Below are 18,513 nucleotides of genomic sequence, written 5' to 3'. Positions count from 1 at the left end.
GAACAATTCATAATCCATGCAGTTCAAGAAGAGGCGTTCAGTGATGAAATCAAGGCTCTTAAACAAAAGAAAGAGGTACAAAAGAGCAAGTCAAACGAGCTGCACAAGTTGAACCCTTTCATGGATAGCCAAGATATCCTGAGGGTGGGAGGTAGATTGACACAAGCAACACTCCACCCTCATGTCAAACACCCAGCTATCCTCCCCAAAGGACATCATGTATCTCGATTGTTGATAAAGCACTATCATGAGAAGGTGAAGCATCAGGGTCGTGGAATGACCATCAATGAACTACGTTCCAGTGGGATTTGGATCCTAGGGTGTAGTAGTGAAGTGTCACTCATTTTCAAGTGCATCAAATGCAGAAAGCTCAGAAAGTGTAATCAAAAACAAAAAATGGCCGATCTTCCACCAGAGAGGATGGAAGCAACCCCTCCATTTACTTATAGTGGTATGGACTGTTTCGGACTATTTTATGTCAAAGATGGAAGGAAAGAGCTGAAGAGATATGGGCTTCTATTCACCTGCATGTGTTCACGTGCCATCCACATTGAGGTATTGGATGACCTTTCTACTAATGCCTTCCTAAATGCATTGCGCTGTTTTATTGCCATAAGAGGCAATGTAAGTCATCTACAAAGTGATCAAGGCACAAACTTTGTGGGAGCACGCAATGAATTTCAAGTATTAATGAAAGGAATGAAGCAAGAACGTGTGAAAGAGCTAGGATGCAACTTTGTCATGAACCCACCTGCTTCCAATCACATGGGCGGCGTCTGGGAGAGGCAGATACGGACCGTGAGAAGTGTCCTCACATCCATCCTAGACCAGTCTGCTGGAAGATTAGACAGTTCTTCATTAAGAACATTCCTGTACGAAGTGATGGCTATAGTGAATAGTCGACCATTGACCACGGAACATCTCAATGATCAATTAGGACCTGAACCCCTAACTCCAAACCACATATTGACAATGAAATCGTCAATAATCGCACCACCACCTGGTGAGTTTGTAAGGGAAGATCTCTATCTTCAGAAGAGATGGAAGAGAGTACAGTTCTTATCCAATGAATTCTGGACCAGGTGGAGAAAGGAGTATTTGCTGAATCTACAGCAGAGGAGCAAATGGAACAAGGACAGGAGAAATGCTAAAGTGAATGACATTGTCCTGTTGCAAGATGATGGCACACCAACAAATCAGTGGAAGCTGGCGAAGGTAGTTAAAGTCTTCCAAGGAGCTGACGGAAGAGTCAGAAAACTCAAACTGTTACTTAGTGACACAACACTAGACCGTAAAGGCACACGCTCAAATAAGCCAGTTTACTTAGAAAGGTCAATACACAAAACAGTACTTTTGCTTGAGGCTGAATAAGTAGGTTAGCTCTTCAATGTCATTGTTTTGTTTATATTTGAAGGTATATTTGTGTATTTACATCAATGGTTTATAAGGTTCTGTTAACAATGTAATTTATTTATTGTGAATCACACATTGTGTGATGGTGGGAGTGTAAATGCAGCCGGTTTTTGAATTTATTTAGAAAATACGTACTTTTATTTTGACATGGTTAAAAACCGGAAGTCGCGCCTGTAAGCGCCGTAAGCCACTCACGGTGACCAAAGCGCACATGTAGCGGTGATGTTACCTGCTAGTTTGTTTCTTTATCACTCCATGCTACGTGGTGTTTTCTACAACTGTGTGTGAGTTGAAGGATCATATTTTGTTTGACTGAAGATTTCTTCTGGGAAATGACTCTGCCGTTGGTTGAGAAGCAGGCTAAAGTGTTCTACGGTGTTAATAAATATCAGTAAATGGAACCGGAGTCTCGCATTCAATCAATGGGCGACACAAACAATTCACACGATACACTTGCTGCCACCATGCAGCACACTCCTGAGACTGGCCAACCAGGGGACCAAACAAAAACAACACGGGAGAAACAGCAATTGATAAATCTAAAACAGAAAAACAAAAATTAACAATACATCATTTGCTTTAAAACAAAACATTTAAAACCATGGTTACCAACTGCACACACTTATTTAATAAAATATTAAATAATTTACCTTCATTGGCATATAGCAGATATAACAATCAGTTAATGTTCAAGCATTTATCCAGATCTACACCAGCAGCTGTCAACATACACAGTCAGCATTGCTAAATTTATCTAAAACTAAATAAACAAAAACAATTTTTCCATACAATCAAAAATAAATCCCTCTAAATAAACAAATTAAACAAACTTGGCCTACCTCCTCTAGGGCGACTTCAAACACAACCAAACAAGGCAGCACTATAGCCCATGTGCTTTCAAAACAGGGCCCACATTTCGAGGCCTCTTGCCCAGTGCCTGCTTAAAAAGTCTTGGGATAATTAGCCAACCACACCCCTACTGGTAGGTGCTTGCCTGGCTACATTCGTATTCACATGCGCTCTGTGCACTCAGATGTTGGATAAATGTCTGAACTTTGCTCCTCTTTAAGCTGGGGAATGCAGCTTTCACAGTTCTCTCCAACATTTTGTTTACAGTGTTTGGTTGTGCTTGCTCAAAGGAGTTCACAATTTGTTCTATTACATTGAAACGTATGATAGGGTGTGAGAGGTTCTGACCCCTCTCTACGAGCATAGGAATGACATGTTCAGCTTGGTGCGATGGCGATGATGATAATCTGAATGTCACTTTAACATATCCGATATAGGGCAGGTCTGGTTAGGATCATGGAGGTTGTTCTGTGAGAGATAGACAGACAGTTGGTTAAAAACAGTGCATTCCAGAGATTTAGAAAGAAAGGAGAGAAGTGATACCGGTCTGTAGTTGTTGATATCTGATGGATCCAGAGCAGGTTTCTTCAAGATAAGAATGACCCTTGCTTGCTTGAAGGTAGTTGGTACATAGCCAGATGTTAATGACCCGTTGATGATTGTGGAGATGAAGGGCAGGAGATCTTGTGTGATTGTCCGAAGCATAGTTCCTGTTTGGATTGGATCCAGAGGACAGGTGGTGGGATTGCAAGATTGAATGACTTGCAGTATCTTATCTTCTGTTAAGGTTGAGAAGCTTGACAGAGACTTAGTGGATTGTTGGCTGTGTTGTGTAGGCATTGACAGGGAGGAAGTGAAGGTCTGGCAAATTTTCTTAATCTTCTCATCACAGAAGGAGGCAAAGTCATTAGCAGTCAGGCAGGATGGAGCAGGTGTAGCAGGGGGGTTGAGTAGTGAAGAGAAGATGTTGTGGAGCTTACGAGGATCTTGTGCAGAGGTCTCAAGCTTTTCCTTGTAGAAGGCAGTTTTGGCAGAAGTCAGGAGTGTGTGGTAAGATAAGAGGTCTACATCGAGTTGTGATTTTTTTTCCAATTCCTCTCTGCAGATCTGACACCACCAATAGAACCACCAAACTTCATGCCGTGATATGGGTCAACAAGGCTACTATGAGTAACACAGGACAAAAAAAATAACAGGCAGGAAAAAAATTGATTGATTGCAAAAGCTGCTGCATTCAGGACTGTGCATGTAAGTACAAGAAAGTACAGTAAGTCCTGTGCAGCTGTCTCACATATAGAAACAGTCCTTTATGTGCTTATATTGGCCACAGACCCACTTCATTAGAAAATTATGGCACCCCACTTTTAAAGCAGAGGAAGATTAGAATGTAAAACTGGAGCAAAGTCCAGCAGCAGCATTGAATGCACTACAGAATGGTGTTAAGTGGGCAAAATTACCACCCAGTATGCCTGGATTATTTAATCTATTTGATAGGATATTCACCCAGGTACAGAAGTCCTAAGAGGCCATGCATTATAATATTTTTTCTTTCTTGATCTTTCTTGAATTTTCTTGTAATCTCAACATAACAAATGTAATTTTGACTTAAGAGCATGTCCTAGAGGCAGCATCATGGATAAAAACCATAACTATTTGTGGCAGCAAGCCACAGCATGTCTTCAAATGGTTATGGTTATTATCAATGATGCTGCCTATAGAAAGTGCCCTTGTGCCAAATACACAGTAAAATTAAGTACTGATCATTCGGAAAGTTCTAGATGTATGTTCTGGAATGTTCTAGAAAGTAGATGTTCTACATATTTGGCATAAGAGCCTGTTCAAGAGGCAGCATCATGCACGCGCCTGCTGCCACAAATGGCTACAAGGAAACAATGGTTGTTATTTCAAGATCACTAGAAAACAAGAAAGAAAAATATATTATAATGTATGTCCTCCCAGGACTTCCGTACACAACATACTGAGCCCTTACAGGCAATTCAAGCCGCAACCAGACAAAAGAGAAAAATGTATATAATAAAATATCCTATAGCTACACTGACCAGTGCATAGTCCACATGTTTGAGATCAGTGGTTCTGGTAGAAAGAGACCAATCACTCATTATTAATACAAAGTGATGTTTGTTTTATCATGTATAGCTTCATATGAAAGAGCTGACATGCTGATTTATAAAACATGCAATACTCTGGCAAGTTCAAGTTATATCTGTGCTACTTTAGCATACAGTGCCATTTTTCACTTCAACCAACAGCTTAGCATGTAATTATACATTTGAGACATTAACCAGAACCACACATTGTAAGTAACACAAGCATCAGCGTCTCGTCTGTTCAAGTGGTTTCCTCCGGAATGTATTCAAGGAAAAAAATGAAAGAAAGTCATGTGAACTCGACTGAACTGTTCAACTTAACTAAAGTTTCATGCCGAGGAAGTGCACCACAGACGCATTATTTGCTTTGAGAATGTTGATGGAGAAATTTAAAGAAGGTCATATGGAGTTGCATTGTGTGTTTTTGGATTTAGAGAAAGTGTACGACAGTGTGCCAAGAGAGGAATTGTGGTATTGTATGGGGAAGCTGTGTGTTTTGGAGAAGTATGTGAGGGTGGGGCAGGACTTGTATGAGTATAGTGTGACAGCAGTGAAGTGTGCAATAGGAATGACAAACTGGTTCAAGGTAGAGGTGGGACTTCATCAAGGATCGGCTCTGAGCCCTTTCCTGTTTGCAGTGGTAATGGACAGGTTGACAGACGAGGTCAGACAGGAGTCTCCCTGGACTATGATGTTTGTGGATGATATTGTGATTTGTGGTGAGAGTAGAGAGCAGGCTAAGAAGAGCCTGGAGAGGTGGAGGTACATGCTAGAGAGAAGGGAATGGAAATTAGTAGGAGTAAGACAGAGGACATGTGTGTGAATGAGAGGGAGGGCAGTGGAGTGGTGCGGATGCAGGGAGAAGAGGTGGAGAAGGTGGAGGAGTTTAGGTACCTGGGGTCAGCAGTGCAAAGTAATGGAGAGTGTGTTAGAAAACTAAAGAAAAGAGTGCAGGCAGGGGGGAGTGGGTGGAGAAGAGTGAAAGGGGTGATTTGTGATAGAAGGGTATCTGCAAGAGTGAAAGGGAAAGTTTATAGGACTGGGGTGAGACCTGCGATGTTGTATGGATTAGAGACAGTGACATCGACTAAAAGACAGGAGGTGGAGCTGGAGGTAGCAGAGCTGAAGATGTTGAGGTTTTCGTTGGGAATGACGACGATGGACAGGATTAGTAATGAGTTTATTAAAGGGACCACGCATGTAGGACTTTTGGAGACAAGGTGAAGGAAGGCAAGATTGAGATGGTTTGGACATATGCAGCAGAGGGACATGGGGTATATCGGTAGGAGAATGCTGAGGATGGAGCCACCGGGAAGGAGACCAAAGAGTAGGTTTATGGATGTGGTGAGGGAAGACATGCAGGTAATTGGTTTGAAAGAGGCAGATGTAGAGGACAGGGGGGGTATGGAGATGGATAATCTGCTGTGGTGACCCCTAATGGGAGAAACCGAAAGAAGAAGAAGAAGAAGAAAAAGAAGAAGAAGAAGAAAAAGAAGAAGAAGAAGAAAATATATATATTTTGTAAATTGTATTTGAGAGGGTTGGTGAAAATTATGTTAATTTTGTATCAAAATACTTCAGTGTTTTGTATTTTTGTAGTTTTAAAATACTGTAAAATACTTTGTAAAAAGTTCTACATGATGACATCATAAAAATGTGGCCTCTGATTGGTGCCTACTCAGTAGTTTGTACAGACTTGTTGCGATCAGAACAGAAAATGTATCCATATGGAAGAAGGTGGTCAAAATAAGAAACATGTAGGCTGCCAGTTTTCATATTGATCATTTAATTATGAAATACTAAAATGTTTGTTTTCAACTTAAATAGATGTCCAGCGATTGATAAATAAATTTTTGATTAACATCATCTGTAATTGACGTAGCTGTTTAGAAAGATCATGATTTTGTATTGCATGAATGACTGCCTGTCACATAATATATTATAATATTTATGATTAACAATCAAATGATTCATTATTTAGAAACTAGCTGCTATAAATACAGGTGCCATCATTTGTCTCCTTATGAATGACTTGTTTGTCATTGAGTCGGTGTTGCCGATGCAAAATAGCCCTTCGTTACCAAACAACAAGTGAATTAGGATGCATTATATGTCATACAGTATGAGTCATTCGCAACCTGTTAAACAGTTGGTTACTTTAAAACTAACCTTTATCTGGGAGAAACGTGTATTTAGTATTGGAAAAATACTAAAAAATACTTTTACAAGGGAGCATGAAATTTCTTCATGCTCCCTTGTAAAACTATTTTTTAGTATTTTTAAAATACAAAAATACAGTCATTTATTTTGATACACGGTGTGACTGCTGTATTTTGTGGTTTATTTTGATACACTTAAAAATTAAGGTATTTTGTATTTTATTTTTAAATACATTTTGATGTATCTTTGGACAACCCTGTGTATTACAACCATAAATCAATTCATTTCTTCACTAGGAATTCTAATCAATGAAATGGCTAAATAGCTAGTTTCAATGCTAACAACACTAACACAATGCTAACTATTAATAAAATCACATACAGTTCATATTGCATGATCACTGCCTGACTGTCTTTGAGTTGCTATAGAAGAGAGTCTGGGGGCTACACTATATTGACAAAAGTATTGGGACACCTGACTTATTTTTTAGCCATATGTGGTTCTCCTCCAAACTGTTAGCAGCACACAATGGTATAGGATGCTTTTGAATTTGTTAGCTTTACATTTTCCTTTAAATTGTACTAGGAGACCCAAACCTGTTCCAGCATGACAATGTCCCTGTACACATGAAGGAGGGGAAGATCTTGAGTGGCCTGCTATAGAGCTCTAAACCTCAACCCTGTCAAACACATTTGGAATGAATTGTAATGCTGACTGAACCTCAGGCCTTTTGTCTATATAGAGTACATGCTTGGATTTTTTCCTGCTGAATAATAAATTCGTGTAAAGAGTTCAAAACAGTGATTTAGAATTCTTTATTTTTAATCATTACTGCATGAAAGAAATCATGTCACAAGAATCATGTATTAAAGCTGAATTGGATAAAAGTGAGTAATGGACAGTAGGTGGCAGTATTTTGCTTGTCCTGTTGTTGCAGCAGAAAAGTCCACTAGTGCCATCTGCAGGATTCTGCAAAAATAGGTTTTGCCTTTGAGGCCTGAAGGTGAAACAGCATGTCTGTCAATTGCTCTACCGTCAGCAGGCATTTGAAGGCAAATAATAGACTTAAACAATTAAGCTAGAATGCAGACATGACAACACTACATCTTACATAGTGCTGAAAATGCAAATGAAGCTAATATGAGGCCAAAATCTCCCTGTCATCATCTCATTTCCCCATGTCATGCTATGTATAGGCGCAAGCATAATGGAAAATCTAGCGCATGCTAAGATATTTAGAGCAGATACTACAGTGCCAAATAAAGCAAATAGGTCAAAGCTCGGACTAAAACATCGTCCTCCCAAATCGCCACTTGTTCCTGTATTACGTCAGGGGTCCTACGTCAATATGAGAATTCTAGCTCAAAACAGCTGTGTTCTTGTGACACATCGTTAAAAAGAACAGCACGAGTTATTTATTAGCATGTAATGTACGCATCTATTTTAGCTGCTGATTCATAGCCGTGTCTTTCACCCCTGCGGCCACCACAGAAAAGAAGAAGCTGGGCATAATTGAGCGGATGTAGAGAGCGACCCAGGGGATGGGGTGAGCCAGGAGGACCTCTCTTCTCTTCCGGTTCACCACTCGCATAATCTCATAGGCCAAGCCTTCGGGGCTCACGCCGTGGGTGGTTAGCTTGCTTAGAATGTCTAGAGAAGGAGAGCATCAGGGTTAGGCAATGAAAAGGTTGAATTATGGACCTTCATAGATGCCGTTTTATTCCAAAGTTAGCAAATTGTTGTTCAAAATGAGCCGAATTAGGATTTATAAATTGGTATCCTGCTATTTCCAGTTATAAGCCACTGTATGTGATTAATCTGTTTATTATTAGAACATTTGTTAACATTATATAAGCCCAATCACATTAAATATACCAATTTGAACAGGATAACATGATACCAGGAATGGTTATGCTAGGCTAGCTAACTACTGTAGTTCACTTATCTTATATAGATAGTGCTAATATTAATCATCTGTCTTTTTGGTAGATTTTGAAATGTCTGGTTGCTGTTTAGTAAGTCACATAGAATATAATAAAAAGGCTGATACCTTGTGTTTGTCTGTCATAAACATGTGCTAGTTTGCTAGCTAGTTTCACCTAATGGCTAGTAATTAGAAACTTGGTACACAAATGCATTTCCATTCATTATATCATGAAGAATTTAGAATTTTACTGCATATTATGATGTGTAGAAATGGAAAAATATATACTGAATCAGATTTTAAGTTTTCACAGCAAAGAAATACACAATCAGGGGTTGTATAAATAATATCACTGTTTACAAGCTGGGATTTAATGTCTGTTCAGCTCTGTGATGGGACTGTAATACATTCCTCTTATATCACAGGGGATAATTGTCGTATAATACTGAATAATAAGTTAGATTACATGTAACTTAAAAAGTAGAAGTTTATTCTGGCCTATTTTTCACATGTATAAGTAGAAAAACCTGCATCTGCCGGTTGGATCTTTACATGGAAAAGCAGCCGGAATGGTCATGGTGCTTTGTTGCTTGCATGTTTTTGTGTAGTGGTGTGTAATTACTCACATGCCCACAGGGCGTTGGTGGGCTGAGACTGGGAGGGGGTAGCTTCCTGGGCTGCAGCATTGATGAACGTGTGGTTGATTGTACTGACAGAGATGCCATACTCCTCCACTTCTGCTCTCAGACAGTCAAAAAAGGCCAGTACTGCATGCTTAGAGGCGGCGTCTTCAACACACAAAAAAGAACATTAAATCAGGCATACTGTATTGGATTAAGGTGTTGGACATGCTGTAATAAGCCAAGCTTAAGTGTCACTCAGGCAGGTTTTAGTCATTTCTTTTCAAATAAATTTTTAACCTTTTAATGGTATATTATTCTGATTGCGTTTAATATATCAAATTCATATCTTACAGGAGCTGCGAAACGGTACAGCCAGTCTCCCCTGGATGCTGTTGACGATGATGAAATGACCCGTTCTCCTGGCAATCATTAACGGCAGAATGCCTAGTCACATAAAAAATACCATTCTAACACACTTCTTAAACTGTGACATGTGAAATAAGTGGAATTAAGACTCTAACAGTCGCACCCTTTGCCAAAGTGATGGGCCCAAAATAGTTGACATCCATGATGATTTTGTCCATCTCCAGTGAATGGTTCTGGACTGCCGCTTTGACCTTCATGCCGCCGTTAATTATTAGCACATCGACTTGGCCGTAGCAGTCGCCGATTTCCGTAATCACATCCTCTATGCTTTCTATATCGCTGAATTCCAGCAACACCAACTTGGGTGGAAAGGTCTACAACAGGAAGAACAGATAGCAGCCACCAGAGACATGGAAACCAGGACTTATTATAATGGGTGGAACGAGTCATAATGAGCCCCATGTCAGATGAAAATAGACAAATGGGCTCAAAGTTCACCAAGACTTTTGACCTTGCAAACATATTTTCATGCCTGAAAAGAAAACTATTATTTTTAAATTGCTCTTAGTGCGCAGGAACTCCATGTCTAGTTTCCTTGAGGGTATAAAAATAATGAGTTTAAATCATTTAAATGTAACTAACAGGAAGAGGCTTGGGGCTGATATTCATTCATGTTAAGTTTTACTAAATAGCAATTAAAACTTTATAAAAAATCTGAACTTAACTGCTAGTATATATTCCCAAAAATATGTCATCACATGTATTGTTCCTTTAATATAATTACTTTCTGCTCGTTTCACTTTTGAAATGCAAATAAATAATTTCAGGATATTTTATAGGATAAATATGAAGGGGTTCAAGATCATTTTGTTCCTAATTATTTTGTTCCTATTAAATCAAGATACACCAAAATTCCACCTAGTCATGTTTGTTGAATCTGAAACGATGGGAATAGCAGTAATGTCTGTGGGGTGTCCTGAAATTGGTCAGATAGCAGGAGACAGCGAGCTGTCAGGGAGAAGGATATCCTGCCATTGTTCATCAAAGCAAAAGAAAGAGCTGACAGTGACACATGGTCAGAGGTTGAAGCCTTCCTGTCCTTTTATCTAATGTGTGAGTTTGGAAAACAGAAACCAGGTATGTGGGTGAATGTACGAAGTCCTACTGAGAGGGTGTGTGGGTTTCTCTGATACAAGGTTTACTCACTTTGCTGGGGTCTGAGCCACTACACAGTGAATCATGCAGAGACTCCAGCTTATCCCAGTTGGGCCCACACAACACCAACTGTGCACCACCTTCATGCAGCAGCCTGGCACACTCTGGAACACAGAAAGAGAGAAAATTCCAGAGATTTTATGAAGTTTTGATGGAATAAACTTTCCTCAATTCAAGCATATGCTTTTATAGACATAGTATATATATATATATATATATATATATATATATATATATATATATATATATATATATATATATATATATATATATAAAATAACGACAAATGTTTGTGGACACCTGACCATAAGACTCGTATGTGCTTTTTGAACAACCAATTACACACTTGGTCCTCCTTTGCTGTTTTAATAACCTTCATTCTTCTGTGAAGATATTCCATTAGATTTTGGAGTGTGTTTGTGGATATTCATGCTTATTTCTCCACAAGGACATTAGTAAAGTCAGGTATTGATGTAGGTGTGGTGAGGAGGCCTGGGGTACAGTCAGCATTCCAATTCATCTCAATGGTTTTCATTTTGCATTTTCATATGGTTGAGGTCAGAGCTCTATAGCAGGAGACTGAATATCTTCTTGGAGCTGTCTTCTTGGAGCTGGTTTTGTGCATAAGGCCATTGTCATGCTGGAACAGGTTTGGGTCTCCTAGTTCAAGTAAAGGGAGACAACCTAAAGGAGATTGGAGACTGTATGGTGTTGGCATTGGACAGTGTAGCTAGACAGCACCGGATGGTGGTCTGTAGGATGGTTTTGGAGGTAAAGAAGAGGAGGAGAGGACTGATAGAAAAATAAGATGGTGAAAACTAAAGGAAGAAGACAGTAGTGTGAGGTTCAAGGAAGAGGTCAGACAGGGGCTCGTGGTGGTGAAGAGGTGCTGGATAATTGGGTAAATACTGCAGAAGTTATAAGGGAGACAGCTAGAAAGGTACTTGGTGTGACATCTGGAAATAGAAAGGAAGACAAAGAGACGGTATGAGGAAGTGCAGGAGAGCATAAGGAGAAAGAGGTTGGCAAAACAGAATTGGGATCAACAGAGTGATGAGAAAATTAGGCAGGAGTACAAGGGATGTGGCGTAAGCCTAGGAAAAGGCGTATGAGGAGCTGTAGCAGAAGTTGAACACTAAGGAAACAGGAAAATAATTTATAGCGATTGGCCAGGCAGAGGGAACGAGCTGGGAAGGATGTGCTGCAAGTTAGAGCAATAAAGGATGAAGATGGAAATGTGTTGACTAGTGAGGAGAGTGTGTTGAGAAGGTGGAGGGAGTATTTTGAGCAGCTGATGGGATGGTGTGGAGATGGTGAAGCAGGAAGTGGATAGGATTAGTAAGGAGGAAGTGAACACCGATTAAGAGTGGAAAGTTGGTTGGACCAAATGACATACCGGTAGAAGCGTGGAGATGTTTAGGAGAGATGCAGTGGAGTTTATAACAAGATTGTTTAAAAGATTTTGGAAGGTGAGAAGATACCTGCGGAATGGAGAAGGAGTTTGCTGGTACCTATCTTTAAGAATAAAAGAAATGTTTAGATGTTTAGTAACTACAGGGGAATAAAGTTGATCAGTCACACCATGAACTTATGGGAAAGAGTAGTGGAAGCCAGGCTGAGAGAAGAGGTGACCATCGGTGAGCAACAGTGTGGTTTCATGCCGAGGAGGAACACCACAAATGCATTATTTGCTTTGAGAATGTTGATAAAGAAGTACAGAGAAGGTCATATGGAGTTGCATGGTGTGTTTGTGGATTTAGAGAAAACGTACGACAGGGTGCCGAGAGAGGAGTTGTGGTATTATATGAGGAAGTCAGGTGTGTCAGAGAAGTATGTGAGGGTGGTGCAGGACATGTATGAGGACAGTGTTACAGCAGTGAAGTGTGCAGTTGGAACGACATACTGGTTCAAGGTGGAGGTTGGACTGCATCAAGGATCGGCTCTGAGCCCTTTCCAGCAGAGGTGGGACATGGGATATATCAGTAGGAGTATGCTGAGGATGGAGCCACCAGGAAGGAGGAAAAGAGAAAGACCAAGGAGGAGGTTAATGAATGTGGTGAGGAAGGGCATGCAGGTAGTTGGGTTTAAAGAGGCAGATATAGAGGACAGGGGGGTATGGAGACGGATGATCTGCTTTGGCGAGCCCTAATGGGAGAGGCCAAAAGAAGAAAAAAAAGAAGAAGAAGTAAGACGGTTCTATGAAAGTTTAAAACATGATGAAACACTGATGGACTGTGTATTGCGGTATAAGCAAGCAGTTTAAAGCAACACTGTGTAATCTTGTTATATCACTTTAATTGAAAAATTTTAGTATTTTACATAAAATATTCCAGAAATTCAATATATTAGACATTTATGTTTGACCATTGCTACAGACTAAACATTAATGCATTAACCCAAGATCAACCTCTGAAAGAGGTTCCTGCTACATTCAGTCAAAAAATGTTTAGCAGCAGTGTCTAAGACAGTGGGGACAGACGAGCATCCATTGGCAGTTTATCAGGTATCTTCCTTTTCTTCTTCTTCTTCTTCTTTCGGCTTCTCCCATTAGGGGTCGCCACAGCGGATCATCCGTCTCCATACCACCCTGTCCTCTATATCTGCCTCTTTTACACCAACTACCTGCATGTCTTCCCTCACCCCATCCATGAACCTCCTCCTTGGCCTTCCTCTTTTCCTCCTACCTGGTGGCTCCATCTTCAGCATTTTTCTACCAATATAATTCATGTCCCTTCTCTGCACATGTCCAAACCATCTCAATCTCACCTCCCTCACCTTGTCACCAAAACATCCTACATGGGCTGTCCCTCTAATAAACTCATTTCTAATCTTGTCCATCCTCGTCACTCCCAACGAAAACCTCAACATCTTCAGCTCTGCTACCTCCAGCTCCACCTCCTGTCTTTTACTCAATGCCACTGTCTCTAATCCAAACAACATCGCAGGTCTCACCACAGTCCTATAAACTTTCCCTTTCATTCTTGCAGATACTCTTCTATCACAAATCACTCCTGTCACTCTTCTCCACCCACTCCACCCTGCCTGCACTCTTTTCTTTACTTCCCTAACACACTCTCCATTACTTTGCACTGTTGACCCCAGGTACCTGAACTCCTCCACCTTCTCCACCTCTTCTCCCTGCAACCGCATCACTCCACTGCCCTCCCTCTTATTCACACACATGTACTCTGTCTTACTCCTACTGACTCTCATTCCCCTTCTCTCCAGCGCATATCTCCACCTCTCCAGGCTCTTCTCAACCTGCTCTCTACTCTCACCACAAATCACAATATCATCTGCAAACATCATAGTCCAGGGAGACTCCTGTCTGACCTCGTCCGTCAACCTGTCCATCACCACTGCAAACAGGAAAGGGCTCAGGGCCGATCCTTGATGCAGTCCAACCTTCACCCTGAACCAGTCTGTCGTACCTACTGCACACTTTACTGCCGTCACACTGTCCTCATACATGTCCTGCACCACCCTCACATACTTCTCTGACACACCTGACTTCCTCATACAATACCACAACTCCTCTCTCGGCACCCTGTCGTACGCTTTCTCTAAATCCACAAATACACAATGCAGCTCCTTCTGTCCTTCTCTATACTTCTCCATCAACATCCTCAAAGCAAATAAGGCATCTGTGGTGCTCTTCCTCGGCATGAAACCATACTGTTGCTCACAGATGGTCACCTCTTCTCTCAGCCTGGCTTCCACTACTCTTTCCCATAACTTCATGGTGTGACTGATCAACTTAATTCCCCTGTAGTTACTGCAGGTCTGCACATCTCCCTTATGCTTAAAGATCGGTACCAGCCCACTCCTTCTCCATTACTCAGGCATCCTCTCCCCTTCCAGAATCCTGTTAAACAATCTGGTTAAAAACTCCACTGCCATCTCTCCTAAACATCTCCACGCTTCTACCGGTATGTCATCTGGTCCAACCGACTTTCCATTCTTCATCCCCTTAATCGCTGCTCTCACTTCCTCCTTACTAATCCTATCTACATCCTGCTTCACCAACTCCACATCCTCCAACCTTCTCTCTCTCTGATTTTCCTTATTCATCAGCTGCTCAAAATATTCCCTCCATCTTCTCAACACACTCTCCTTACTAGTCAACACATTTCCCTCTCCATCCTTTATTGCTCTAACTTGCAGTACATCCTTCCCAGCTCGGTCCCTCTGCTTGGTCAATCGGTATAAATCCTTTTCTCCTTCCTTAGTGTCCAACCTCTTATACAGTTCCTCATATGCCTTTTCCTTGGCTTTTGCCACATCCCTTTTAACCTGCTGCCGCATCTCCTTGTACTCCTGCCTACTTTTCTCATCACTCTGTCGATCCCACTTCTGTTTTGCCAACCTCTTTCACCTAATGCTCTCCTGCACTTCCTCATTCCACCACCACGTCTCCTTGTCTTGCTTTCTATTTCCAGATGTCACACCAAGTACTTTTCTAGCTGCCTCCCTCATCACTCCTGCAGTAGTTGCCCAATCATCCGGCACCTCTTCACCACCACCAAGCCCCTGTCTGACCTCTTCCCTGAACCTCACACTACACTCTTCCTCCTTCAGTTTCCACCATCTTATTCTTCTTTCAAACCTTACGTTCCTCCTCTTCTTCTTCGCCTCCAAAACCATCCTACAGACCACCATCCGATGCTGTCTAGCTACACTGTCCCCCGCCAACACCTTACAGTCTCCAATCTCCTTCAGGTTGCATCTCCTACACAGAAGATAATCCACCTGTGTGCACCTTCCTCCACTCTTATACGTCACCCTATGATCCTCCTTCTTCTTAAAATACGTGTTCACCACTGCCATTTCCATCCTTTTAGCAAAATCTACCACCATCTGCCCTTCCACATTCCTCTCCTTAAAACCATACCTACCCATCACCTCCTCATCACCACTGTTCCCTTCACCTACATGCCCATTAAAGTCTGCCCCAATCACCAATCGTTCTTTCCTAGGTACGCCATCTACCACTTAATCTAATTCACTCCAGAATCTTTCAGAATCTCCTCCATCTCACAGCCAACTTGTGGAGCATAGGCACTAATGACATTTATCATCATCCCTTCAACTTCCACCTTCACGATCATCACCCTATCAGAAACTCTCTTCACCTCCACTACACTCTTACTGTACGCTTCCTTCAGAATCACCCCTACACCATTTCTCTTCCCATCCACACCATGATAAAAACAGTTTAAACCCACCTCCAATGTTCCTGGCCTTACTCCCTTTCCACTTGGTCTCCTGAACACACAACACATCTACCTTTCTCCTCTCCATCATATCAGCTATCTCTCTCCCTTTACCCGTCATAGTACCAACATTTAAAGTACCAACCCGAACCTCTACTCTCCTACACTGCTCCTTTTCCTGCTGTCTCTGTAGACGTCTTCCTCCTCTCCTTCTCCTCCTTCGGCCAACAGTAGCCCAATTTCCACCGGTACCCTGTCGGCTAACGATACCTGTGGCGGTCGTTGTTAACCCGGGCCTCGACCGATCCGGTATGAAATTCTCATTTGTGATCCGCATATTTGATTTGGCAAATGTTTTACGCTGGATGCCCTTCCTAACGCAACCCTCCCCATTTACCCGGGCTTGGGACCGGCACTAAGAGTACACTGGCTTGTGCCCCCCTAATGGCTGGGTTATCAGGTATCTTCCTTTTAAACACTTCAAAAGAAACAACCAGTGGAGAAAGGTACATGTAAACCATGTGCTAGCTGAGTGAGCTAGACTAGCTTAAAAGAGCTTGTGATGATTCACTATATAAAAACACAGTGTAAAACTTAATATATCACTTCAATAACACTTTAAACACATCGCCAGTTCATAGGTAACGCTCAGGATATAACTACGTTGCTACAAACATGTCAATTAACATGAGCTATTGAACTCAGATGATCCAGCTAGCTAATGTTACCTTTCTCTATATGACTGTTAATAAGGGAGTGTCCACCTCAGCAGAGCTCAGTTGGCTAGCTAATCCTCAGATTATCCTTAACATTATAGGATTGAATGTGTCAAGTTGTAGACACAACACAACGGCATTTGGAAAGTCATTACTCATGACTTATCTTTCTGGACTAATGGTCTCGATTATTGCACATGTTTTCTGTAGTGCATTAAGAAGAATATTACAAAATTTTGCAGTTTAACATAAGTCAGTGTGTTTAGTTATTTTCCTTTACTGGGCATGAAGATGCAACATTGACCAGCTGTCTAGTAAACATTTAGGGGGAAACAAATGGCATGATTCACACACTCTACATTCATTTGGTAAAATGTATTACTTGGAGTCGAGTTTTGGCTGATCAGCTATATTTGAACATTTTCATTCATTTGATCTAGGTGACTCAAACCTGTTCCAGCATGACAATACCTTGTGCACAAAACCAGCTCCATAAAGATATGCTTTACATTTGTTGGAGTGGAAGATCTTCAGTGGCCTGCTGTAGAGCTCTGACCTCAAACCTTTTGAACTCCTATTGGGATGAATGTGAATGCTGAATGCACCCCAGGCCTCCTCACCTCACCTTCTTCACTACCTGACTTTACTAGCACCCTTGTGGATGAATGAACACAAATCTTAACAAGTACACTCCAAAATCTAGTGGAACATCTTCCTAGAGGATAGGAAATAGTGACCCAATTGCTTGATCAACAAACTAAAATATGAAAGAAGACAGAAAAAAGTGTATTTTGTTTAGTTTTTTTACCTCTTCCCATCGCAGATACGGCATCTGTTATCACCACCACTTTGTTTCGCACTACGGACTTGGACATGAAGTGAAGGAACTCGTTGTAAAAGTAGTAGATTCCAGCGAACACCACCACCAGCAGGGGCAACACCATGACGGAGGGGACAGCCATCTTTGGTGGAAAAAACAGTGGGCTACAATGCAGTTTAAGATTCCTTTTTATTACTTACATAATAATCACACACAAACTGGATGTAAAATCATTAATTTGAGAGTCGATGAATAGCACATTGTAATTAACAGCCTTTTTAATCCATGAAAGGATTTTGGATTTTTGTTTAGTATAGTATTTTTCCACACTCTGACTTCTCCCCGATTACACTGTACATTGTCACGTCATGTGAATGAACATGTTAATAGCTTTGACTGAAGTATAAATGTTTACTAATTTCATCTATGTAGTGTTTTTAAGCTTGAAACATATAAAGTACCATGATCTACAGTTCTGGTATCAGCACACTGTATGATCTAATCAACAAACTAATGAAAGAAGAGTAAAGTGACCCAATCATGACCCACAAGATATGAATACCTCTTGCTTCAACTAGTTTTTATCTTTTGCATCTGCATGGGTCGGGTTATTCTGATAGCACGGCTGTCATTATTTCCATGTAAAGTGTGGCTGAGAAACGCTTCTAAATATACATTGCCCTTACACTAATCTGCTGCCATGAATGCCACAGTGTGTGTCGATATCCTCATAAGTGAATATTCGAGTAATATGATTTTTTTCATTTCTACAATTTGTAGACATCCTGGTACTTTTGATCATTCAATAACAAAATATAGATTTTGAGTTGCTGATTTTGAAACTCACAGAACACACACAGACACACAAACAAACAACCTGAACTCAAACACACAACACACACACACATGCCCACAGAGCTGTAATCTTCTTTTCAGTCCACTTACAGTGCATGTGAGGAGTTAAGCCCCCAGTGGAAAAGTCAGAGTTTTTCCTGTTAGGTAACCAGCTTTAAACCCTGTCTTCCTCCTCGTCCATTCACAGACCCCGGGCTCTCGCTCTGTCTGGCACCACGAAGAGCCTGCTAGGATCTGGGGGTCTTTTAATA

At 41.1% G+C, this 18,513-nt stretch overlaps 1 protein-coding gene across 1 annotated transcript; it reads right to left on the bottom strand.

Moving 5' to 3' along the window:
* Nucleotides 1-7,330: 7,330 nt before the first annotated feature.
* Nucleotides 7,331-18,513, bottom strand: dhrs7cb (dehydrogenase/reductase (SDR family) member 7Cb). Its single transcript, XM_083557002.1, has 7 exons — nucleotides 18,353-18,513; nucleotides 17,396-17,549; nucleotides 10,650-10,762; nucleotides 9,607-9,817; nucleotides 9,429-9,521; nucleotides 9,081-9,242; nucleotides 7,331-8,180 (listed from the first exon to the last, which is right to left on the bottom strand). The coding sequence occupies exons 2-7, from the start codon at nucleotides 17,547-17,549 to the stop codon at nucleotides 7,969-7,971; spliced, it is 945 nt and encodes a 314-aa protein (XP_083413128.1). The 5' UTR covers nucleotides 18,353-18,513; the 3' UTR covers nucleotides 7,331-7,968.

The sequence above is a fragment of the Silurus aristotelis genome (assembly GCF_946808225.1).
Source record: "Silurus aristotelis genome assembly, chromosome: 12".
Taxonomy (NCBI): domain Eukaryota; kingdom Metazoa; phylum Chordata; class Actinopteri; order Siluriformes; family Siluridae; genus Silurus; species Silurus aristotelis.
The sequence above is the reverse complement of the archived record's forward strand: the minus strand, read 5'-3'. Positions and strand labels throughout refer to the sequence as shown.

Coding starts and splice junctions, on each gene's coding strand:
- dhrs7cb (XM_083557002.1), bottom strand. CDS start 17,549: ATGGCTGTCCCCTCCGTCATGGTGTTGCCCCTGCTGGTGGTGGTGTTC. Junction 9,818..10,649: donor GTGGCTCAGACCCCAGCAAA/GTGAGTAAACCT, acceptor TTCCTGTTGTAG/ACCTTTCCACCCAAGTTGGT. Junction 9,522..9,606: donor GCCCATCACTTTGGCAAAGG/GTGCGACTGTTA, acceptor TTATGTGACTAG/GCATTCTGCCGTTAATGATT.